The 24,270-nt window shown below is 36.6% G+C and overlaps 3 protein-coding genes across 3 annotated transcripts in view; 1 reads left to right on the top strand and 2 right to left on the bottom strand.

Annotated features, from left to right (window-relative positions):
• Positions 1 to 4,453, bottom strand: part of LOC131778268 (elongin-A-like) — an 8,620-nt gene extending 4,167 nt beyond the window's left edge. The window contains 9 exon segments of the mRNA XM_059094668.2: positions 330 to 372; positions 1,086 to 1,140; positions 1,400 to 1,453; positions 1,995 to 2,090; positions 2,516 to 2,771; positions 3,253 to 3,395; positions 3,398 to 3,503; positions 4,022 to 4,078; positions 4,249 to 4,453. Coding sequence (XP_058950651.2) covers positions 330 to 372; positions 1,086 to 1,140; positions 1,400 to 1,453; positions 1,995 to 2,090; positions 2,516 to 2,771; positions 3,253 to 3,395; positions 3,398 to 3,503; positions 4,022 to 4,078; positions 4,249 to 4,320 — 882 coding nt within the window. The 5' untranslated portion in view covers positions 4,321 to 4,453.
• Positions 4,454 to 5,225: 772 nt separating this feature from the next.
• On the bottom strand, positions 5,226 to 11,703 carry LOC131778264 (F-box only protein 10). The gene is made up of 6 exons (XM_059094664.2): positions 10,980 to 11,703; positions 8,437 to 9,416; positions 8,114 to 8,337; positions 7,517 to 7,680; positions 7,100 to 7,187; positions 5,226 to 6,485 (listed from the first exon to the last, which is right to left on the bottom strand). Exons 1-6 carry the CDS (start codon positions 11,586 to 11,588, stop codon positions 5,725 to 5,727), a joined length of 2,826 nt encoding a protein of 941 aa, XP_058950647.2. The 5' UTR covers positions 11,589 to 11,703; the 3' UTR covers positions 5,226 to 5,724.
• Positions 11,704 to 12,705: 1,002 nt separating this feature from the next.
• On the top strand, positions 12,706 to 19,484 carry LOC131778256 (translocating chain-associated membrane protein 1-like). Its single transcript, XM_059094654.2, has 11 exons — positions 12,706 to 12,872; positions 12,981 to 13,044; positions 14,578 to 14,693; positions 14,791 to 14,907; positions 15,402 to 15,460; positions 15,696 to 15,780; positions 16,168 to 16,238; positions 16,420 to 16,530; positions 17,055 to 17,126; positions 17,292 to 17,363; positions 17,960 to 19,484. The coding sequence occupies exons 1-11, from the start codon at positions 12,750 to 12,752 to the stop codon at positions 18,219 to 18,221; spliced, it is 1,152 nt and encodes a 383-aa protein (XP_058950637.1). The 5' UTR covers positions 12,706 to 12,749; the 3' UTR covers positions 18,222 to 19,484.
• The last annotated feature ends 4,786 nt before the right edge of the window (positions 19,485 to 24,270 follow it).

Raw genomic sequence — 24,270 nt, forward strand, 5'->3', positions numbered from 1 at the left:
CAGAAAAAAAAAATTGACTCTCAAATGTCAGGTATAAGTCTCACTGCTATGGTGTAAGTTACCTTCATTTCCCTCTTCCAAGATGTTCACTTGTACCTGGTTGACTCACATACAGCATACAAATATATTCGAAGCAAGAGGAAAATTATTAATCAAGCAGGACAAAAATAATCAACTAAATTAAATGAGCTGCAGATTCAGCTAATTAGGAGTAACTCTTGTCTACTTTTAGCTATTAAGGGAAATTTGTAATGAACAACCTTATTCAAGATGTCTCATTAATATTTATTACCCAGCTGACACAACAAACTACAAAATTTTCCACTTACTGGGTTGCATTCTTCCAAATGCAAGAGTTGCTGTGGAGAACACCTTAAAAAATACACCACAAAACAGTAAATGATTGGCACCCAGGACAGTCAGTTCATTGTACAGTGTGATCATCATGGTAAGAATAGGTCTGCGAAGGACTGTTTTCAATAACAGTGACAGACATTTTGACAACCACAGCAGGTGATGTCATCAGAGTCAAGTGAGGAGATTTTGTCATTTGAGTGTTTAACCAACAAACCAAACAGAACAAAACTACTTTATTGACAGATTGAAGCTGACTAATCAAACTGATTTTTTCTACTCAAGCTAATTATATCATGGCAAACTTCATCGACCAGTTTTCACAAACTAAGCATATACCACACAAATGAAATTTGACTGCTCCTTTAACAGTGAAAATGACTTAAGCTCATTTTGTCCTTGGCATCAATACAATCAAATCACATGATAAATAATATCACCACATTTAGCCCCTGGTTATCTCATAAAATTTAAAAGTAAACATCAAGAATTATAAAAAAAAATGTTTCAAATTGAGGCTCTATAGTTCAATAATTCTTTATCAATTTTAAAATAATTGATAATCGTACTTGATAACTACACAGGCCACATGCATACTTTGGTGACCTATGTACAAACTGTCTAACCATTATTCATAACTATGCAGTTCTTCTGATAAATATGTTGAAGACTTAAAAATACTTGATATGTGCATTGTATTAGATTGCTAGATTGAACAAAAAAAACCTTACCTTTCGAGAACAGGGTGAAGAATATTATAAGGAACTCCACCAGTTTCACTGAGAGCTGGAGTAAATATGGAAAAACACAAATGATGATAACATTTCACTTCTGCAGCTGCCATGAAAGATACAGATAGGTATACAGAAAAATATAGTTATATTCTGGTGGCCACAATCTATCCCTTCTTTGGGATGGAGTACGACAGAGATCAAAGAAAGAACAAATCCGTTTTTGTGCAAATAAACGATGAAAGCCTTGTAAAAATTTGTTATCATTTGTAATTGATATATGGTGCAAATAAATCAGGAATGAGAATACATACCATCAATGTTCTCAATCAAACTCTTTATTGACAACTCAAACAGGGATGACACATCTGTGAGATGAAACAAAAACTCACTAGCATTCAAATCATTGTAAGAAGCCTAATTTGCTCAGAATTAAAAATCTGCTCAAAGTAGAATATTGCTTACAGTAGTTACTTCATATGCTATGTACTGTTTAAGTTGTAATTAACCCTTTACACCCTAACATCAATATGTATATTCTCCATACTGTTTTCTATACATTTCCCAAGGTGCTAACAAGGAGAATTTGTTAAACAATCAAGAGCTTCTTTTAGTTGATGATCATTTCCTTTACTCTCATGACCCTCATGTGTGCTTCAGGGGTGAAGTCACTAGTCACTCCCCTCTGCAGCGCCATCTAAATAGTCACTCTTAGGGATCAAAGGGTGTATAAAGACAAGTTATCATAAAAATTATAATTCATGGCAATTTTAATTTAAAAAGTAATTTCAATCATTATGAGTGTCTATGAAAGTAAATGGCAATTAGCAAGATAAAGGGGTCTCCTGGCATGGAAAGAGGAACTAAAATGATCAACGCTAACAAAAATAAAAATCAAGGTGTACTAACTTGTAACAGTAGTTGCCACTTTTCGTCCAGAGAATACTTGAGTGCGTGATTTTCTAGACATGAGTGCAAGCTCATCAACCTCACCAGTTACTCTCCCTTGGATGAAAAATACAAGTGAATTCATAAATTATTTACCATCCATATCTCATTCCAGAAATCTCACTATTATGCAGGGTAACATTATGTTAGATTGACATAATTCAAACTGGTTGGACCAAGTTTTAGTGGCCACGATTCTGACTACTTAGAATAGAGGGGAAGAGAAATCACACCAGGCAAAAATCATGTTGACCTGAGATTCATTTTAAGCTACAACAGATGCTCAAGTAAAACAAATGATTGGCATTATTCATGGCTGCACATATGAGATAAGTACAACTTGTTTGAAGATCTATTCTTTACACATGAATGATAACGCAAAATTTAAGGCACAATGTAGTCATGACAACAATAAATGAGAAGAAGAAAACGAGGAGCATGAGAGATTTCAGGAAAAAAAGATAACAGCTTTTATTCAATACCCCTATGCTTTTTAGGTGAACCATCTGAGAATTCAGGTAGTCTTGTTGGTTTATAAGTTGGCTGGATATCTGGCAACAGTGAGTTGTTGACTGAAAATGATGATGGCAGAGGTGGAAGCTCCAGTCCATCTGTTCTCACATCATGTGATGACAATTTTGTTGCTGTACCAGCTGATGATGAAGGTTTTTTCCTTGGTTTCACATTAACAGGTTCACATCCAAATGATACATCACAGAGTTGTGGTGTTGGCCGTGTCTGAAAGTTAAGTCAAATTTACACAGAATTTTAAACATGTTATTGTAAAAAATGTTTGGGAGACAAGTCAGACTTCACAACAAGGAAAGAAGATGTACTAACATCCCATACAGGAGGGAGGACATACTCCTGATTGCTTCATATAGCAAAGACCAGGCCAGGCTGCTGACAACCTTAATGAAATTTTTTTCAGTAACTGTTTAAGATCATGCATCCTTTGTTTAATGCCTTAATTACTTACAGTTCATTTTATAGAATTCAAGGAGTCCTTGCAACTTTTTGGTGCTTAAGATCAATCACACTTTTACACCAAGCCCCCATTGTTTGAAGCAGGGATTTTGCTATCCACTACATAATTCTCTATCCAGTGGATAGTGCAGCATGTATTTTTAACACTTGTCCACTGGATTGTGATTTATCTGTTGGATAGGGTTATTTGCCCTTTAGTCAACTGAGCACAGAACTATAATTCAGATGGTACCTTTGGGTTAACTTCTCCATTTCTGTGATTGGACTTGTGATGTTTGTTGTTGAGAAGATCCACCTTTGATTCAGTTGCTGTGGGACCACAAGAGGCAAGTAGATCTTTTTCATCAACATCAGGTGGTGAATTTTTGTGTCCTTATCTTGTTTCAAAAGATCTTTCCATTTTGTCACAAGACTGGAAGCAATGTCACCAATGTCACTACCTCGTTTTCGGAGACGATTCACAGCCCTTCCAATCCCAGTTGACTTTTGAGAGAAAAGACATGGAAATATTTTTGAACAAGTCATCATCAGATATCATTGCTAAGAAACTGATACACAGCATTCTTTTAACGTAATCATTATTTTTACGTCATATTGGAGACATGTCCCTCGGTCGATAATATTGTAAATTCTCCTACTCTGACCACATGAAATAACTTTAAAGTGTTGGAAACAAAAGATTGAAAAAATCACACTGATTCCAAAAGATTCACAGATGGATTGAAAACAGATCAAAAGTAGCTTACACGCGTGACAAAAAAACGTGATCTTGTCTTCACGAGGGAGACAGATCAGATTCACATATCATTCTGTAATCAAATGATAATTCAATTTAAAAACTTCCTTTCTCTAAGAAAAAACAAACAAAAGGTAGCATATGATTCGATATTTCTACTCTTCAAATAGTTCACACGTGGAAAAGTTTCTCAGGCTCCACATGATCGCTTAAATCTTTAGAGATAATGGAAATTAAATAAAATGCAAATTACGAAGAAACTTACCTTCAAAACATCCAGAGTGATTTGTAGCCGATCAAGTTCTTCAAGATATTTTTTTATCTACAAATTGAAGCGAAAATTAATCAAGGCAGGCAATTCAATGTAGTATAAGTTTTAGCTAAATCACTTATCTTACAAGAAAAATAAGAAGCATATTTAGGGACAGGAATTAATACAATTCTGCTAAATCCACAGCATGCAGGTAACAATATACACAAAGACAAGTTTACCTTTCGTTCTTCGAGTCCTTCATTGTTCAGCTTTTTATGAATCTTCTGAATATAGTTCTCAAGAGATGGCATAACGATCTCATGCAGATTTCTTAAAGCCTAAAACATCGAGAAACAACGATTAAACGGCCAGAAACGAGCTTCCATCCTCAGGGAATTACTTCATTATTTTCGCTGAAAAGTTCTCCTCTGCGGCGCCGTGTAAATTTCAAGCCTCGTCTGCATGACGATCTTATTTCCGGTGTTTTGGTCCCCAAGTTCCTTCTGGCGAAAAAAAATGATGGACCCTGAGACTAAGAATCTATCCAATTTCGTGCTAAGGGTCTCCCGTTCACCACAAAGAGGTAAATAGGAATATAGGCCCTACTTTGACCGCTTGTATGCGCTAATTTGATGCTAATTAAATTCGCATGTAAGCGGTTAATTACGAGCGAATCAGGTGAGTCTGAATGGGGTAATTTTGGAATTTGATTTACCCTGGCTTGGCGATTTGCGCGAATGACAATCTAAGGGTACGGCATTTTTTTGTTCGGCAGACGTACATAATCATTTAGTAACAGAAGCTTTGCTAGATTTTCATCTCGCAGGCGCAGAGAGCGGAATTGTTCGCAGAAATAGATGGTCATTAGAGAATATGCCCCCTTCATTTAAACAGCTTTCATGCAATTTACACAATTTTTTTAACTGGACTGGATAGCTTGGGTAATTTCAATGACTGTAACGATCCTTAGTGGAAACACGAGCCTCTAACTTATCTTTTTTCTTCCTTAATTTTCTGTTTTCTAAATGTGCACACGGGAAGCCATGTTAATACATTCTGATTCGGATCCACCGAGCTGTACATGTAGGTTGGTTATACCTGGAGAGCAGAATCTCAACTGGAATCTCAACGGAAAAAGTTCGTCCTTTATCAACGTATTAAGTTACAGTAATAAAGGTTCACCCATAGCTTTGCAAAATTTGAAACGTATGCCACCTTTACGTTGTTTACAAGCAAGATTTTATTTATTCTTACTCCTCAATAATATTTATTACTCCATCATTTATTTTTTACTTGTAAAGCCTTATGAGAAGCACAGGGGATAAACTGCGTTGTCGAAGTTAACATTATTGATTGAAAAGCTTCACACATAAGAAAAGTAGATGCAACTGTCTATTAAAGTTAATTTAACAATTTATCAGTTATAATACACTCAGTGAATGAATGTGCAGGTGGCGAAGATCACCGAAAGTCTTGTAAGAGGAAGGTACGATGAGTCGACGAGGAATTTCTATTATGATAGAGGTTCCCTACCTAGGCTGTAAACCAGTCTATACGTTCACGGACCAACAACTACATTAGCTACTATGATATCTTTTCTGGAAAATATACTACCTACAATCTAGTATAAACAATACACTAGATTTTATACAATATACTATGGCTTGTTGCGGAAAATCTTACGTACGTTCCATTCCCCCGAGGAAAAATGTTCATCAAGAAATGACACAAAACCGGCTCCGTCCATGACACGAGGCCATCCCAGCCACTATATGAACATTTCCAGAGGATGACATTGACAAACGAGACACGGGAGGCCTGGGAAATTTGTTCTCCTTATTAGGCAATAAGGGGCGAGGAGGTGAATCCAGTTCAAGTCCCTCGGGGTTATGACTACATTCATTGGTATCTTGGTTAAAAACACAGACTTGACGGCCATTATTAACTGGAATAATACGGTTATTTATAACCAGCACTGTGCTGTCTGGGTGTTGATATATTCCTGGCGAAGTGCACTGATAGATATCATTGCTGTCCACGTACCCACGCGCATTTTCCAGAATATTCACCCCATAGTTATCCGTGGATTGGATGCGGTTTCGAGTAATGTAAGGGTCCCCTGGTCCTCGGAGTTCAACACCACTCATTGCATTACAAAACACGTCATTTTCTTTAATTAGACCTTTACCAGACACAATAATACCATGCTTTCGGTTTCCATAGATACCATTACCGCTGACATTGGCAGCACAGCCAATTTCAATGCAGACACCTGAGCTGTTGTTCCTACAAACACTGTTATCTTGAATGGTAATCTCCGCTGGCTTGGCGATGCTAATACCGCAACCTTCGTTGTTATAAACGTTATTACCCCGGATGAGCAGACCCTCACTTCCGGAAAAATGGATCCCATGTCCTGCATTGTCGAAGATTGTGTTATTATCAACGCACGCGAAATTTTTATCTGGTCGAGGACCTGGTAAAATTAAAAAAAAATTGTTCAATCAACAAAGACCAGAAATCATAAGAAGATCATTTAAAAAAAAAAAGACATTACATCTCGGTGATGTAGAAACTATTACAACAGTTGGCAAGAGTGCTGGTGTGCAGGCATTGTGTTCCTCCTTGTCTTCTAATGATCGGGAACACACGAATTAAATTCCACGCATTTGCGTACACGCTATGTACTTTTTCTTTTGCACGCGCGTGACTACATGCACTCAAGCGCGTGTGATTCCCACGCATTACAAGCATTTGACACGCGTGGAGGTGCTCCAATACACGTCAGCGGTATTGTGTAACGAAATCATAATTTCATCAAATACATCATGCAACTAAAATTTGGGATTAACTTAAAACCAGTCATCCTTTCATCATAAAAGGCCTATAAGCAAATTTATTTTTTGAAGCCTTATCAAAAAGGTAACCTTTTGCAAGAGAGAGGAAAATTCTTTAATTACAAATTAATCCATGATACAGAGGTGACAGCCACACCTTAGATTGCCACAAGTTGGCAATGTGAGTTTAAAAGGCACCTAATCAGTGCATCAAATGAAACTCATCTCCACTGAAGTTGTTTAGTTTACTAACCGTTCATGTCAATTGATTGCTCATGGTCCTCAAAGTTTGATGTAGATGACAAATCTTCATCAAAGAACAGAGGCTGAACTTGCTGTTCCTGGAAAACAATGTTATCCTTCAGCAAGTCTTGGCTAAAAATATCATGTGAGCTGATGGACCAGCCTTCAAACTGACTGACTTACTGACCAACAAAGAATTCTGACTAACCAGTTCCTCAAGGATAGTCATGAGTTCATTTGAAAAGAGAGAATTGGTTCTCTTTTTCTTCAGGCAGGGAACCAAATGACAAATTCATATAACAACCTTCCCCATGGCCCTGCAGCATATCTTAATTTGAGAAGATATGATGTCAATTTTGTTACAATTGCCTTCCAAAAATATAACTCCTGTGTTTGAGCAACTAGGTAATTTCCATTTACATCTCACCTCTTGCTCTGACTGTGCAAATTGTGAGCTGAGTTGTTGGTTGTCATGGTGAAGATCACTGTTACTGACAAGTGCCACTCCACTGTCACCGCAGTCCACAATACGATTTCCATAGATGAGTGGTTTAGACACAGTTAAGATCCAGACCCCACAACCACTGTTGCCTGTACATTGTAAAGAGATACATTACCATTGGTGAGAAAATTTGACAGGTATTTTTTAGTTCATACAGAGGATGCAAATCACAATTTGCTCCTAAACATTACTAATAAAAGTATCATACATTAAAAACAAATTTAGCTCATCCTTCAAATACTGGTAAGAACTTGTCACTTTCATCAAAGAAGTCTAATCAAGAGAGCCTTGCATAGTAACAGACTGAAATAAATATTGATGAAAAAATATCCACAGGATCTTACACAGAAGTAAACCCATGAATCATATCAAGAGAATTACCAAGCTTCACAAGATGTTTGGCCCAAATGGGCACAGTTTTCAAGCTTGAGGGAGGAAGGGATTTCACAAGTTGAAGAACAGAAAACAACCAAGAAACAAATTTAATGTTTACTTCGAGGACATTTACTAAAAGTACCTTACCTCGAATATCATTATCCATGATGACTCCCTTACCACCCTCTCCAATGACAATGCCATCAGCATGCCCATCCCTGATCCAGTTGTTTGTGACCACAGGGTTACCACCATTACGAATATCAACACCTCCCCACTCCATGCCACAGATGTCATTGTAGAGGATGTGACCTTTTCCTTCTTCTGTGACTGCCACACCTGCTGCACGGCCTGCCCAAATTCTGTTGTGCCTGCAAAGTAATCCAAAAGGGCATCAGATTATCATGATTCACCATGTTAACATGATAATGCATTTTTCTATAAGCACACAAACTGTGATGATGACATACTTGACAATGGGATTTCCTCTATAAAGAATATAGACTCCTGCCTCTTTATTGTCATAAATGTCATTGTCCCTTATGACACCTTTGCCACGATCTAAGATGACCACTCCAGATCGTTTCCCACTGTGAATATGATTGTGTTGTAAAATTGGATCTGAGCCACTTCGTATGTCTGCTCCAGCTTCTTTATTTCCATAAATGTGGTTTCCAGCAACTAAACCAGTGGATCTCTCCCTAAAAAATATCCCAGATGTTCCACAATTGTGAATTCTGTTGTTCAAAATGATGACTTTTGCACCTGTAAGACATCTCACACCATGTGACAAACGGCCAATTTCGTTTCCTTCAATCCAGGCATGTCCCCTGCGTCTGACAAGTACTGCTCCCTTGCCAACACAAAAGCAGTTATTTCTAATAATACAACCATGTATGGACCTAACAATGTCACGACATTGTGTATCCAAGTAGTATCGCCTTGGACAGGAATCACAGCCAACACTTTGGGGATTTCTTGATTGGCAGGTGTCACCAGTCAGAGCAGTCAATTGGCTGCTATTGAAACCTTTAGACTGACTGTCAATCCTCTTTGTAACAACTGGAGGACATTTGCTATTTAGTGGCTGTAAACCTTTGTCAGGAATTGCTTTTAGACCACTACGTGCCCCCACCTCCCCATCAACAACTGACAGGTCATACAAGTCTTCAAGACCAAGAGAGTCAATACCATTGGACACCATCCAGTCATCAACAGGTCTGGATATCGGCCTAGGTCTTGAAATTGGTGGCAGTCCTTCAATAATGACAGCAGAGGTTTCCTCTGTGCTAAACTTGCAATTCTCAATTCTGCTGTAGCCAACAGAGCGCAGTGTAACAAAAGCATTATTGAATGTACAGTAACGAATGACAATGCTCCCAGGTGATGACACTTGAACCTGACCATGTTCCAAAACACAATTATCCAATTGAACATGTCCAGTTCCAACCTAAAATTTTGAAGACACAGTAAAATTGTTTTGGTGGATCAAATGCTATTATCCACTTAAGGAAAAGATAAACTCATTTCCAACCTGATGGCAAGAAGCTTAACCCATGGATATCAAATTACTTCTATCAATTTGACCTTTGCCCAGAAAATTATCATTTTCCTTGAAATATCATAAGCCCAAGGTAAAAGAGAAGGTGACATGTTTATTCAATATGTAAGGTCACATAAACAATGACAAAGACAAAACTGAACATTTGAATAAGAATCACCCTGTTCAAGTGGCTTTTGACAACAGCCCCAGTCTGATTGGTGTATCATACAAACACTAAGGTAGCAGGACCTTTAGCTGTGTAAAAGGTTATTGTTTTCAATACAGAAAAAAAAGTTAAAATCAGTAGACAACGTTAAAGATAAGAATCCCAAATATGAAATTTTGATAATTTTTTTGAAAGAAGAAAATTTTAATAATAATCCCACCTTTTGTTGCTGTGTTGGCTTTAAGGCCTATAATGGTGATTGATCAGCTCTAGAATCAATCAAATGTTCTGTTGAAGAACTTGATAATGGAAAAAAATTTCAACCCTTTTAAAATCAAGTTTTTCCTTTTCAAACACAGTTTTATTGTAGTACCCCACACATTTCCTGCCGTGTAAATGCACACTATTGTCACTGATAGGATTGATGGAATTATAATCATTATTTTAGCCTTTGGCAAAACATTATCATGTTGTTTCAAAATTATCACAAGCAGTGGGTTGGATTATTTTGTGAACATTCAATTTCATACATCTCTGCTAAATTTCATCTGCACAGTGACAAATGTTTTGAAATTTGAAACATCACAACCAATGGCAATAACAACAATTGGTTAAAATTTTCAATGTTCTTTTTTCAGTGGCATATTTGATCTACAGGACAGTTAATAAAACAAGCTTTTCAGTTTTCTTACACTCAACAACTGGCATGGCAACATTCAAAATTCCTACTGGCAAAATTTAAAATATCGATAAAATTTACAAAGCGTTGCAAAAATTAAGATTTGACACATGGTAAAGACATATCTGAATTGGAACTAACACACTAAAAAGACATTTTCCATTCCCTTGTTGCTCCAAATGAAAAATTGTCAGAATTGAGACGTGTCATGTTTTTGTTTGTATTTTCCAAATTGGTAGCCTGCCTATCAAGTTAAGAATTATAATATACACGAACACAAAGAAATTTCATGGTCTGCTTTAAGTCTTTATTTTAACGCTCTCACTTATGTATTAGATAAAGATTGGCAAGTCTATCCTTCAAACTATTAGGAAAAATGTAGCTGGAAATGTAAAAGGGAACATGAACACAGGCTTTTGGGATAAGTAATACATTGGCTGCACAACATAGGGAGGTCTTGAACTTATTATAATGGAGATTTAAAATATATACGGTGATAAGTAAATATGTTCAAAGAAGAAAGTTGCGATTTCCGAGTAGGTTTGGCCGCTCAAACTAGACATTCGAAGCTGGAATTATCTGATGTCGCGGAAATTATCTTTAGATCTAAATAAATTTCACTGACCTTCAAAATAACAGGAAGGGGGTTTTGTGATCTCTGTACACCGGGTTGTAGAATAATATTTTGAATCCGTGTTGTTGAAGCTTGTTGTTCAATAGGAATCTGTAAATGAACATCTCCCAGTTGTCCTTCACCACAAATCTCGATCGGAAACTTTACGCTCAGTACATGCTGTTCGTCGTACACACCAGCATTAAGAAGTAAACAGTCAAAAGGCGCTGCAGCTGCTATTGCGCTTTTGATGGTCAGAAATTCTCTTCCACGTCCTACTCGGAGAACACGTCGTCTTTCGAGCCTTCTTCTAAACAAATATAAGCAAGGAGCACAGCGAACTTCTACACTCCTGTTCACCCATTGTTTCGAAGCCATATAATGAGTCTTATATGTATCCTTCCATGAAGATGGTTCTTTTTGTGTGTAATTTGGCCAGTTAGGATGTTTCCAACGCTTGGACGCCAAGAAAAGTTCTTTCCAACGGGTGGAATCTAAACTTTTCACAAGCTCTCTCCATTCTTGGCAAACTTGCGAACATCGACACAAATCTTGCACTGAAAGGTGCTTTAATACAACCCGCCATAACTCCAATGGCAGTAAAACTTCTTTCTCAGGCATTTATGTTAACTTCTGTAGAGATCACTATCCATATATTGGTCAGGGTAACTGTTTTTACATGAAGAACAACTGAGAGTGATCGGCTCTCCAGCCGCCATACAACATTGCGTGAACAATATCCTGTGTGGATGTTTCGTGATTGGCTGGTAAAACAAAAGGATATTGTGCGAGTTGTCAGCCAACTTTGAGAGATTAGCCCATACACCTCTCTCCTTACAAAGTTCGCTGACAACCCCTGAGGTGATAATCAACAGGAAATTCTGAAGAAAGTACCACTGAGCAGGTGAGGTCGATCTGAAATTTTCCTGACACTTACTGGAAGTCATCCGGGACTTAATGTCAAAGTTACCATGCAAGCTGGCGATCTTAACACTTAAATGATACTGTTATGGTAAAAACAAAATCACACAATTGACATAACGTCAGAGAGCTAGAAAACAAAAACCGGAAAATTCTGTGAGGTGTATCCGGATGACAAATTTTCTCTGAATACTTCTCGAAAACAAAGTCTAACAATCCCAGAAAGATTCCTCCAATCTTCAAATATTTTCCTCTCTGGCGAAAAAAGGGGGAAATGGCCTGTTCATTTTGTCCGCAAACTAGAGCTGTTTTCCCCCGATAGGCAAACCATTTTCTAGCTGACCTGAGAAGTGAAACATTGCTGACGTATCCGTAATTTTGAACGTCTTAGTCAAAATTAGGCATAACAACAGAATAAATTATCGTTTAGGTAATTTAGTGTTAATAACTGAGTTGAAAACGTAAATTAGCCACTGCAAAGAGTTTAAAGGCTGACTTTCCGAGCGTTAGCCCTTAAATTGTCGTTCGGTCGGTTTTCGAAAGAGGGAGGAGAAGAACAGAACAAACTAAAAAAAATTTTCTTTAAAGTAATCTGATAATCTTGCTAAAATCATTTGCGAGAAATCCTCAAAATTTCTAAAATTCTTACGACATCCAATTTCTTGAGACAGAGCTATCTAGAATCTATCTACATTTACTCCTTTCAGTGGGTGGTACCCAGTCACTTCCCTTCTCCTCCCCACTTCCAATGTGACTTGTCCGGATGATGCACTGGGTACGAGAGGAAATGCGATCAGAGCTTGGAAACCACTCTCTATTCTTTCTTTTCTTCTCGGCTGTTTTTCTTTAGACACGAAGAATATGCCAAGCCGGCGAAAATCGGGCAAAAATGCCCCGATTCTTAGCCATGAATTTGTGATAACAAATCATGGAGATATAGTCTCCTGTATATGTATGGTTTTCATGATCGGGCTGATGTTCCAGGTAAAATAATCGTAAGTTTTCTCGCCAACCATCTCGCGCAAGATAATTGAATTGTTCTTTCTCAATCAGCTAAATTTGAATTTTTTTCTTCTGGTTCCGTCTTACCAGGCAACATCCAAAGTGGCGTCAGTTTTTATCGCGCCTCAACATAATGTGTCGAGAACTCTGAACGGTACGTAGAAATAAAAAATTTCCATGTGTTTTTCGTTTAAAAAATTCAATTAACTGCATCCGTTTGGGAGACAAGCGACAGTTAACAGCACGTGAACTGCATGTAGCTAATACTTAGTGGTATTTTCCTTGTCCTGGGGCATCAATCAAGTGTACATCACTATCCTTTAACTGCTATTCGACTGCTAAATTAGGATCTTCCTTTCTTACAAAAGCTTCATCAATTATTACCCTTACCTTGTAGGTTCAATCCTAAGCTGTCGTGTGCATATTTGATTGGTCACTTTAAGGAGACAATGGAATGATACAACTTCGTTTTAAATGCTCTTTTTTTCTACAGAAAATTGTACATTCAAATCTTTTTAGTGTCGTTTTCCATAAAAATCTTCTTCAAAAATAAAACTTCTGTTTAGGTTGAATAATTCCTTCAATTTTTTATCTCCAGTTTTTACACATCTCAAAATCTGTATGGTCCTCAATACACCTGTACTGTGTTGACAATTTAAACACAATCTTACTGACTGTTAATATATCTTCTAAATTTTTTTTATGCTATTATATACTTTATGGTTGACCAAAAGTTTGTCTTTAAAATAATTATGTATATTTTGCGAACCTGGCCTATAGGAAAGGAGATAACTAGATTTTATCAACCAAGTTGTTAATGGAAATTGGCCACTGTCGAGAGTTTCTTAAACTGACATTTCAAATGTTACCTCTTTGTCAAAGTAAACATGTCTTTACAGTAGCCATTTATGATATCAACTCAGTTGAAAGAACCAAATTATCTTGTAATACTCTCCTATCAACTCAGCACCACAGTTTCATTAGTGACTTACCTGCTCCCTCCCCTCCCCACCCTTATTTTATAGGAAACAAGCCCATAGTGTTTAGGGAGAAGAAACATTATTCTATTTTTTTATAACAACAATATAAAATATTTTACTCTCTATCATGGAATAAGAATGTTATATCTGCTTTGCTTTGATCTCAATACCAAATAATTACATTAACAGTTTTTACTTTTATTTATGATTCTCTGATATAATTACTAGATTAAAAGATTTTAAGAAATGCAAAAAAAAGTAAAACACTTTCAAAATGTAGGGTATTTCCATACATTTGCATGATGTGTATTTGATTTAGTGTTCCATGACCATACTTGTTGAGAATATTTGTGGGCCAGAAAGTTGCAACGAAATGTAATAATAATTTGTTCATGTTGTCTACAGCTTCACCCATGTCACCCTGTGCTGCTTGGTCGTTCATTATGCAGTAGAGACTCTCTATCATGGAATAAGAATGTTACATCTGCTTTGCTTTGATCTCAATACCAAATAATTACATTAACAGTTTTTACTTTTATTTATGATTCTCTGATATAATTACTAGATTAAAAGATTTTAAGAAATGCAAAAAAAAGTAAAACACTTTCAAAATGTAGGGTATTTCCATACATTTGCATGATTCATGATGAAGTGCATGGAGATCTTGATATTTGTGTATTTGACTTGTAAATTATTCCATCCTTTAGGAACAGAAGACTTGCCAACCAAATACACAAATGGACCAAAGGATTTCTGCACCATTTTCTTTTATTCAATGGCATGGATTGTGGTGCATGCAATCATCCAGGAATATGTCTGGGATGTGAGCAAATCTTTACCTTAATTATAATATTTTTGTTCTTGTGAAGAACTAAAGTTATTATTGACTAACCTTTGTTTCTCTACTTTTCTGGTTGCAGAAAGTCTCTCGAAAACTTCGTCTATCAAAGACAAAGAATACAAAATTCAATGATTCTGGAACATTACTTCCTTTCTATTTCTTCTTTGCTGCTTGGGGAGCAGATATTGTGGTGAAGGTAAAATGTTTTTATAGTGTGGAAAGATCTATGGCAGATTTAGGGAAGTTTCCAACATGTTGTATTTCTATTTTGCTAGAAAAGAGAAAACTTTTGAATAAATGAGATATTGACTATTATGTTTAAGATGTACAAGGCAGGTGAAGTCCTTCCTTTGGCCATTACTGGTTAGTAGACAAGTGTTTCTTTGATCACCATTCACGGAGGCTTTTTGCGCAAGCCTATTTATTGGCTGTTTATTCCCCATTAAAATTTTATTCATGTGAAAAATTACTTTAATCTGGTTAATTCTTGTGGGAAGCCTCTTTCTTTAAATTTGTGTCTCATTTATAACCACCATTTCCCAAACACCCAAAACAACAATAAAAAATTCATGAGACAAATGTAGTGGACATTTTTTCCAAGTGTGAAGGCCATATTCTTTTAATCACTTCCAAGCAAGGAATTAACTGAATTTATGGTTCAATCTTTTTTACTTTACTTTTCTATTTTAGGAAGGATTTATTCCAAATATTTCAAAGCTTTGGGACGGCTATCCACACAATGAAATGTCGTAAGTTCACATAATTTTTCTTGTCCTCCTAAATAATTTACCTGTGTATCTTGCACTTTTTTGCCTGAAAGTTAGAAATTATCTTGAGATGAATTTTAAAAATTGGTTACTTATATCACATAAGAATAGATTAAACAGCTGTGCCCATGAAGTTTTCCAACCCAGTCTTTGTTAGGCAGCTCAAAGCTTATTCATTTATTGACACAGTTGTTTTAAATGATGATTTTTCCACTAGATTCACTCTCAAGTTCTACTTCATCCTTCAAATTTCTTTTTGGGTGCACTGCTTTCCAGAGCTCTACTTCACAAGAGCAAAAAGGGTAAGAATCAATGGCTTAATACAATATTACTACAATAAAGAACCTACACACTTCTCACATAGAGTAGGGAACATAAAAAAAAGAGAGATGGTAAGTTTTGAGCTCGGTAAAGAAATAGAGAAAGATGCTTTTTGTCTTGTCACAAGTGTGGAACAAAGAAAAATTCTGGGTACCTGTAAGGAATTTAACCTCGAAGCTTTGGGTTCCATGCTCTAATGCTCTACCACTGAGCCACAGAGACTCTGAGCCAGGTCGATTACAAAGTTCACATGACATGCATCCTGCATACTGCCAGGATCAGGAATGTCAATAGCATCATGTTTGTAAATAGAATAAGAGGGAAGATTAGTTTTGAGCTTGGAGCTCATTTCTTGTTTTTCTTTGCAGGAAGAAATTTTCCCTAAAGTTCAGTTGTACATTGAATATCTGCTATTTATCTGGGCTGCCTACATGCTGAAGTAAGATTTAGTTTATTATTTATTAATGTTATATGTTTTATATAATACTGAGAGGTTTGAGAATTGCTTTGTAAATTGATGTGTATTTGATTTAGTGTTCCATGACCATACTTGTTGAGAATATTTGTGGGCCAGAAAGTTGCAACAAAATGTAATAATAATTTGTTCATGTTGTCTACAGCTTCACCCATGTCACCCTGTGCTGCTTGGTCGTTCATTATGCAGTAGAGACTCTCTATCATGGAATAAGAATGTTAAACATCAGTGGAAAGGCTGATGTGGCTCAAAGCTTGTAAGTTAAACACAATTCTTTCCTAAATTATTTCTTGCTTTTAGTAGAATGATCTTCTTATCATTTTAAGAAGTTAGGTAAGTTGTCCTGTGCAGCTGAGACTGACACACATCTATCCTACAGGAGTACTGCTACCTGCCCCCCTTCCCCCCCCCCCCATAGTAAATTGTCCATTGAAGGTTACCTCCTTCCCTCCCAGGCTACCCCCTCCCCTATTAGATTCCTTTCCCTCCCAGGTGCAGAGGCCCTAGAAAAACAACAAAGGGACTCTGCCCCAGTCTCAAATACATTAATTTGGATAGTTACACAATATGGCACAACAACCATTAAAATAACATCAGCTGGTGTGGTGTTATTTCACAATTGAAGTAACTTTTCATAGAAATCAATTGAGTCAAACTGGATTACATTTGTCAATGTCTTTTCTTTTATTATAGGAAAACTCTATTGTATCCCCAATTTGAAACAAGATTCATGTCTGTGTTTACTGGCCACAATAATATTCAGTAATTTTTTCATTTTAGGTTCTGGGTGTGGACTGTCCTATTTGCAATTACCCGCTTTGCCATTATTGCCCTTACTGTTATGACTTTCTGGTATGTAATAACCATGTTGTTATTTTCATCAATTTTATTTGAATTTAAACAATTTCATAAAATAGATATTTTTATATCAATGGTTGTCAGTGGTATGTGGCATTCACTTTAAGTCCCTTTGGTAAGCTAAACAATCTTATACATTGTTTCCTTTCTATAAAACAGGTATGGACTTCCCCGTCTGGACAATGCTGGTCTAAATGTGGATGTTGGAAACTTTAACAGTCCTCCAATAAGGTGAGAAAACTGTCATGTTACATCGCAGATACCTCAGTTACCTATTTTGTGGTCACTTGTCTAGCATGTAAGTAGACTCTCATCAATAGCACTGGGGCATAAACAAGCCAGCAAGAGGTCTGCAAAGGGGTCTGGCACTAATATCAGCCTTCTCACAAGCTTGCCCTGCTCAAGGCCTCAAACTTTCATGTGGGCACAGGAATATTCATGTCAAAACTATAATAATGAGGGCTTCTAATAACTTATCCCAAAAGGACAAGACATTACTCTTTTAACAGTTGTAGCTGAATGCAAGGTCACTACACCAAAGGGAACAAAACATACCCTTGTACAGTAACAAAAAAAGATAACGTTGTTTACAATGTAAACAAAGGAAAGGTGAGAGATGCTGATGACAATAAGATGTCAACTAGAAAAACAACAAGGTAACCATCTGAAATTCAGGAAAATGTGAGTGGCAAAGTCATGATTGGTTTAGTTTTGCTCTGATTGGCTGAGAGGGTGCTGTAAGTTTTTGGGACCAATCACTCAGTTAAAAAAAAAAAATAAACTGGAAATTTTTCTAAGTCATAAATCATAATCCAATTGTATTTCAGACTCACTGCTATGGCTGCAGTTATACTGATGCAAGCCTGGCTGGCATGGAACTTCATCTGCTATCAGATCAAGCTGTGGCGTGAACGTGTCAGTGCTGCCACACCCTCCAAGAAGAAAGATACCAAGAAGAAGAGCAAGAAGGACAGTGACAAGAAGAAGAAAGAGGAAACTTTTGTTGAGGAAAGTGATGAAATGGAAGCTGACGAATATGAAAAAACAAATGGGTCACCACAGGCTGCTGGCAAAGCTAAAAAATCTTAAGTTATTACAGTCGTGCTTACCTCCCTGTCATTTAATAAGTGGAGGTGAGGGAGGCAGTTTGATAGTTTATGTTAAATGAATAGCAAAGGGAAAGTAAGGCTGAAGTGTTTGCGTTGTTACATGTTTAACATTTTGAAGGGAGGCCTTTTTTCTGACTCTGTTGTTACTATGATATTACAAGACCAACAGCAGTTAATTCAGAGCCTAATTAGATGTCAGAAAAAATTTTACTGTGAAGAAATGGTTCCCTGTCTTAGGAATGCAGTCACGTTTCTTGGATTTGCTTGGATAATTATTCCCTGTAACTGTATGTAGGAAGGTGGCTGTATTTGCAGGCTGAGGTTGGCCTTGAGATGAGGAAAACAGATGGATTAATAAAGGAAACCTCCACTGCTGGGACAAGTTGCTGTGAAACTGACAAAAATGTCTTGAAATGTGAAGTAATATGAAGGTTTTTTTAGAACTAATGGGAAGCAAGCACTGAAATGTACAAAAACTGGAAACAAATACAAGCAATATTGATGTTTGAATGTATTTCCCTCTAGATGCCATTTTGTATCATATGACCTCCAAAAGTTGCTACTATTATCACAAAACGATATTCCTTCAGTTTGCTAGAGCCCCAGAGGATCAGGCAGATAGTAATAGCACATCCCATGGTGTTACATGGTAATGCACAAATTCCAAAATTTGGATGTTACTCACTTATATACCAACAAAATTTTATTGAAAGGTTGTTTTTGATAATTGAACAAGAACCTGTCCTCTGTGTGGAGGTTTTCTTTAATTGTGTTTTCACTGTGTTATTTTTAACATTACCAAGAGCTTCATTGAGTGGCTAAAGTGGTTGACCTCCTTCCTGTTACTCGTTGGTTGCCAACCTTCCACTCAACATATAACAAATAGGCCTGAATCTTTGAATTCATCTCTAATAAATGTCTTAAAAGCCCCCTCATCCCCCAAACAGTGTAGAAAAGTAGTGAGCATTTTGTTAACATCATGTGACATTGGAATGGATGAGAGGCAAAGGTCAATGAAAGTAATACAAAATTTCAAAAAAATTTTGTAGAGCATGCCAAGACTTTTGCCACTCGTTGTTGCAAAGCTGAGTTGTTCATTTTCCCTTTTCCTCTTCCCTTAGACGAAAGAGTCATTTTTCAACCGTCCATTTTCTGTTTAAAGTAGAGCCATTCAGCGATGTACTGTGGCCGTTTAGCTTCTCTTAACAATGGAAATAAACAATCCTGGAAGGTTGCACCTGTTGCTTTAGAATCCTTTTAATTTCTGCTTTTCAGACCAGGTTGAAATTAAACCGTAAAAAATGAAGTGAGGTTTATGAAGGAATAAAAGAGGACACAAGATTAAATTAATTTGGGAGAAAAATGAAAAGTTACATGTATATGGCAGAAAACAAGATTATAATTCATAACTAGTATTTCAACAATTAAAATGTAAGTTTGCTCAATGTAATTTATGGTTTTAACTCGTATTTGGTTTATTCCGTGATAACCATCCAGAAAGAAACATGTTGTGATTTGTTCATCGAAAAGATTTAGAATCAGTTTACTATTCACCATCCTTTTTCCATCGTTGACCATTGCCTCTTTCCCTCTCTCAGTCTCTCGAGACTGATTGAAGCAATGTACACAATGAACTGTTTTACAAATGACTAGGAATTATTGTGTGTTCGCTGAATTAAAAAAGATAAATCGGCACAGTTTAAATCATCGATTGTTTCAAGTTTATTGTTGTTAAACTATATTCCTATTTTCTTTAAAACCAAGTATTCTTCAACCTGTTGTGGACAGTTCTTATGTATATCTATCAGATATGAAATAGGTGAATTATATACCTTGAGGTAGCTATGATTCTCAATCTTGATTATTTTCTATTTATTTGTGTCGTTAAAATTCGAAAAATTTCACTCCAGCAAGGGCACATAAGTAAAGCGATTTTCGATTAAGTTTCGTTAAACTAAAACCAAAGTAACAAGAAGGCCAACAGAATAAAAATAAATATAATCATAGGAGCCCTCAAGAAAAAGACTATAACGCATGCAAACGACTCAAACGCTAAAGACCAAGTCGCCTTAAGCTTAAGTCTTGTATTTGATTTTGTGGCGCGGTAACCAGACGTATCACGAACAGTCTAGTCCTATCCAATTCATGGGTGAATTTCTCAGGTCCCAATCTAAATCAAATGTGTATTACATTTTAGTGGTAGGGCGCTGCTTTTGATTACTCTTCATCTAGATTTATTCCTCAAAAATCCTATCTAAGAGAAAGCGGGGTGTATATTTCTGTTAAAGGTTAGTGCCATATACTTTAAATGCCGATTTGTTAGAGACCCTAAGACTGTGAGCCTTTTATTGGCTGTGACGGCGATTGAGTTCAAAGCTTTCACTAGCTGAGTTTTGGCCACGAGCGTTATTGCCATGACAGTAAATCAACTTCCTTACAAAAGTGCGGAAGTCTTTCATTTGCAGCATGTATAAAATAAAGTTTATGACACAGTTTGAAAACATAAGAACACTACCAATACTCTTTGTCACATAATCTGTTTGGAAATCAAGTGAGGGCCTGGTCATCTTAACATACACCCCATAATAACACGATATGGAAAATGGAATGACGAAAGCACATGAAAAAGAAATAAGAAGACATGTTCCTCGTACTGTGGCAGCCCTCGCACCTGCTCTGATAGCGTTCTCTTTCAGGATATCTACTTTCTTCCTGTGTCTAACCCACAAGGTCTTTGCAACGGACGTGTTAAGATAGACGATTATCAGGCTTGGTAGCAGGTGCAGCATTGTTAATGAACTCCCAGCGATTATTTTAAAAGGTAAAGAGCTGATATCAGTTGTACAAATAGTTGTGTATTGTTTGTCGCCCAGGTCATATTTAACATTAGTCATTATTGTTGCAGGGATCAATGCCGTGATAAAACCCAGAATCCATGCAGCAGACACTAGTTTACGAACAGTAGAGATGCTTAAACTGCGAGGAATAGCGCGGGTTGATAAATATCTCTCTATGCTTATTACAGTTATATTTTTCAATGTTATGGATGGAAACAATACGTTTAAAAATCGAAGTACTTTGCAAGACCAGGCATGTTGAGGTGGATAAAATGTGACCTGAATACAGGCTAAAGGTATTGAAATCGCACAAGAAAACAGATCTGAAAGAGCTAAACTCTTAATGTAAATCCTTAAATTTCGTTCGAATGGATTAAATTGCAGATAAGAAACTGAATGGTTCTTTTTCGACACAAAGTAGTAGATAAGACTGTTGCCCAAAAACCCGACAATTCCAATTGACGTGAGGAGTAAAATTGTAATTAGTTTAGTGGTGAAACCTGCTGGTGGGAACACGAAACTCCAAGGTGTGCTAGGTAAGTCTGTCATGTTTAGGAGACTGAAAGATTGATTAATGGAGGAGAGCCTGGACACTTGTTGTGGTTCCTCCATAAGAAGTAGTCTGTTGGAAGCTGGAATAGAAAAATACCACAATAATCATTCATTTTAAGAATGGATTTTGTTGCCTCTCGAGCTCCGCGCTAGTTCTTGACCGTTTGCTTCGCGCTCTGATAAGACCGGGAACGACCGTGGTTTGACCAATATTGCCATCATTAGATGAGTTTTAGACTTGGATCTTGTTGTGGTTATAATTATGGTTATGATTGTTATTATTATTAAGTAAAATTTATCACATATTGACCAAACTCGTCAAAAGTCTCTTTTCTGCACAATGATTGTGCCCAGAGCGATTAGCGGATATCTTTGATTGACCAATTTAAAACTACATGGATGAATAACTGAGAGCTGAACAAATTTTGTTATCACTAAAATGGTACAGTGTCCAAATAAATCAACAAACTTAAGATCTTTCAAAAACAGAAGCTTCTCCTTTTTTACTTAAAAAAAAAACTTTGGGTAGCTCATGCAAGAGGTAAGGAAAGAACATTTACCCGTTAGGTGTGTTCGGGACTAGAAATATCATCCACCTTCCTATAAGCCCCTGCTCTTATCAGCTCAGGTCAAGCACATCACGGAGCATGTTTTATCACTAGCTGATCTGTAGATCAAAAGTAGTAAGTGTCAAAAATTTAAAATACAAATGATAGGTTTTAACTTGCAAGATTTTAATTCCATACACTAAACGACGTTCCTGCTTGCGATGCTGGGAAACAAGAGAGAAGTTTATGGGCCACGAGCTGAAAGCGAGTAATCTAAAACACGCTCCTTTGAATTTCTAGAATTTTAAGCTTTTAGTTTTTGCTCATCTGGTCCCAGTCGTTTGAAAGATGAATCGAACCAGTAATTTACATTGAATGAAAACCATACAGAAAATATAAACGAGAAAGTAAAGACAACTAGAAAAATAAACGATTTTGTTAGGTCTTGAGTATCAGTAATAAAAGGCTTAAGCGGATGGTTTATTCACTACAACGATTTACATTTTTTGGAAAGCTGTACTACGCACAATTTCCGATTTCCAGCAATTTTTTTTCCACTGGACATCCTTTCTAAAATTCATAAAATAGAGACGTATGAACCCAAAAACACCTCTTTCTTCCTTTCAGTCGAAACAAACTATAATTCAGAGACCTGAAAGTGCTAAGATTTTCTCATAACTATCCTTGCAAATTGGTTTAAAAAAGGTTAAACCAGAATGAAGATTGAATCATGAGGTTGTTACTGCCAGTTTGACTCTTCCATATTCTGACAAATTTGCACCATTAGAAAAGTTAGGATCAACAATTCTTTAGATTATTGAGCGCTTTAAGTTATAGACCTCTCTTCCCCGCACAAGGTTCTCTCAGATTACTTACACAACCATTAAGTTGTTACTCCGTAGCTTCCCAAACCTTTGTTAAGATCTTCCCTCTCACTTTCCTGTTCTCCTAGTTTTAGTTCTCTTCTTTACACACTGTTCAAGTTACCAAATTTTCATAACTTATAGTTCACTCTTCCTTCCTTTATATACCGGTTTCTTAGCCCTTTACCTTTCTGTGACAGCCTATTTTCAGGCACAGAATCAAACAGATGTTTCGTCGGATTTGACGCAAGAATTGTATTCCTGGATTCCTGGTTGAACAATTTGGGTGTAATTAGTTCGATTGCATATTGTGTGTATCCCATCTTAGATTCTCTGTAGCCGCGTATTTCTCGCACGAGCTACAACTGAAATATTTCTAAGCTCAATCTGTGCTTTAGTTTCTTTTATGAAAAAAGGAAAAAAATTGAGATGTTAAAATTCCAGTTATAGATGTCATTATCTTGATTGTGTATGTTTTGAACTCTAATGATCATTCAGTCTATGGACATCTCCAATATTTAATTCTCATCATCAGTTTCTGTTAATTCACTTACTTCTCTCATGAACCGAACCTGATTAGAAACGTTCGTACAGATTCCTCCGGACAGATATTTGTTCAATAAAATGTTTTCATCTTCGTATCGTTTGCGCGGTTCTTAAATTTCAATCAGACTGTTATTTGAACCAGGAATCAAAACATTTGCTCTGATTTTGGACAAACAGTGATTACTGCTTGCCGCTCTCGCCCTACTCGGCTTTATGAATATTCTCTAAACATCATTATGTTTAAAGTTTAAAGTTGCAGATCGAACTGAAATGTAGACATTCAGTTTGCAAAAGTAACAAAATGAAAAAACAACGTTCTCAATGAAACGCCACTTTTGTCATCTTTCTTAGTTGTGACTTTTCGCAGACGGCTGCTATGTTTCCTTTCTAAGATCAGTTTTTTTTTAGCATTTATTGGAAAAGCTCTTAAAACTTTGAGGATTTGCGCAATAAAAAAGTAATTATGAACTTTTATTCTTATTATATTTCATCATAATTTTTACTTCACTCGGCGACAACACCTGTTCATTTCTCACACAAAAATCAGAGTATTCCTCTGAATTTTTTTCCACTTCAGGTACTGTGATACTTTAAGAATTCTAAACGATGTTAAAGCTCATTTAGTTTTTGATATTCAAAAAATATTGCTGACTGCACGGTAATCCGGGTCAATCTGAGTGATG

The sequence above is a fragment of the Pocillopora verrucosa genome, chromosome 5 (genome assembly GCF_036669915.1).
Source record: "Pocillopora verrucosa isolate sample1 chromosome 5, ASM3666991v2, whole genome shotgun sequence".
In the NCBI taxonomy this organism is placed as follows: domain Eukaryota; kingdom Metazoa; phylum Cnidaria; class Anthozoa; order Scleractinia; family Pocilloporidae; genus Pocillopora; species Pocillopora verrucosa.

Excerpts from the sequence above, each read along its gene's own strand:
- LOC131778256 (XM_059094654.2), top strand. The coding sequence starts at position 12,750 with ATGCCAAGCCGGCGAAAATCGGGCAAAAATGCCCCGATTCTTAGCCAT. Across the intron at positions 12,873-12,980 it reads TGATCGGGCTGATGTTCCAG|GCAACATCCAAAGTGGCGTC; the intron begins GTAAAATAATCG and ends CCGTCTTACCAG. Across the intron at positions 17,127-17,291 it reads CTTACTGTTATGACTTTCTG|GTATGGACTTCCCCGTCTGG; the intron begins GTATGTAATAAC and ends TCTATAAAACAG.
- LOC131778264 (XM_059094664.2), bottom strand. The coding sequence starts at position 11,588 with ATGCCTGAGAAAGAAGTTTTACTGCCATTGGAGTTATGGCGGGTTGTA. Across the intron at positions 7,681-8,113 it reads CATGGATAATGATATTCGAG|GCAACAGTGGTTGTGGGGTC; the intron begins GTAAGGTACTTT and ends TACAATGTACAG. Across the intron at positions 6,486-7,099 it reads GCAATCAATTGACATGAACG|GTCCTCGACCAGATAAAAAT; the intron begins GTTAGTAAACTA and ends TAATTTTACCAG.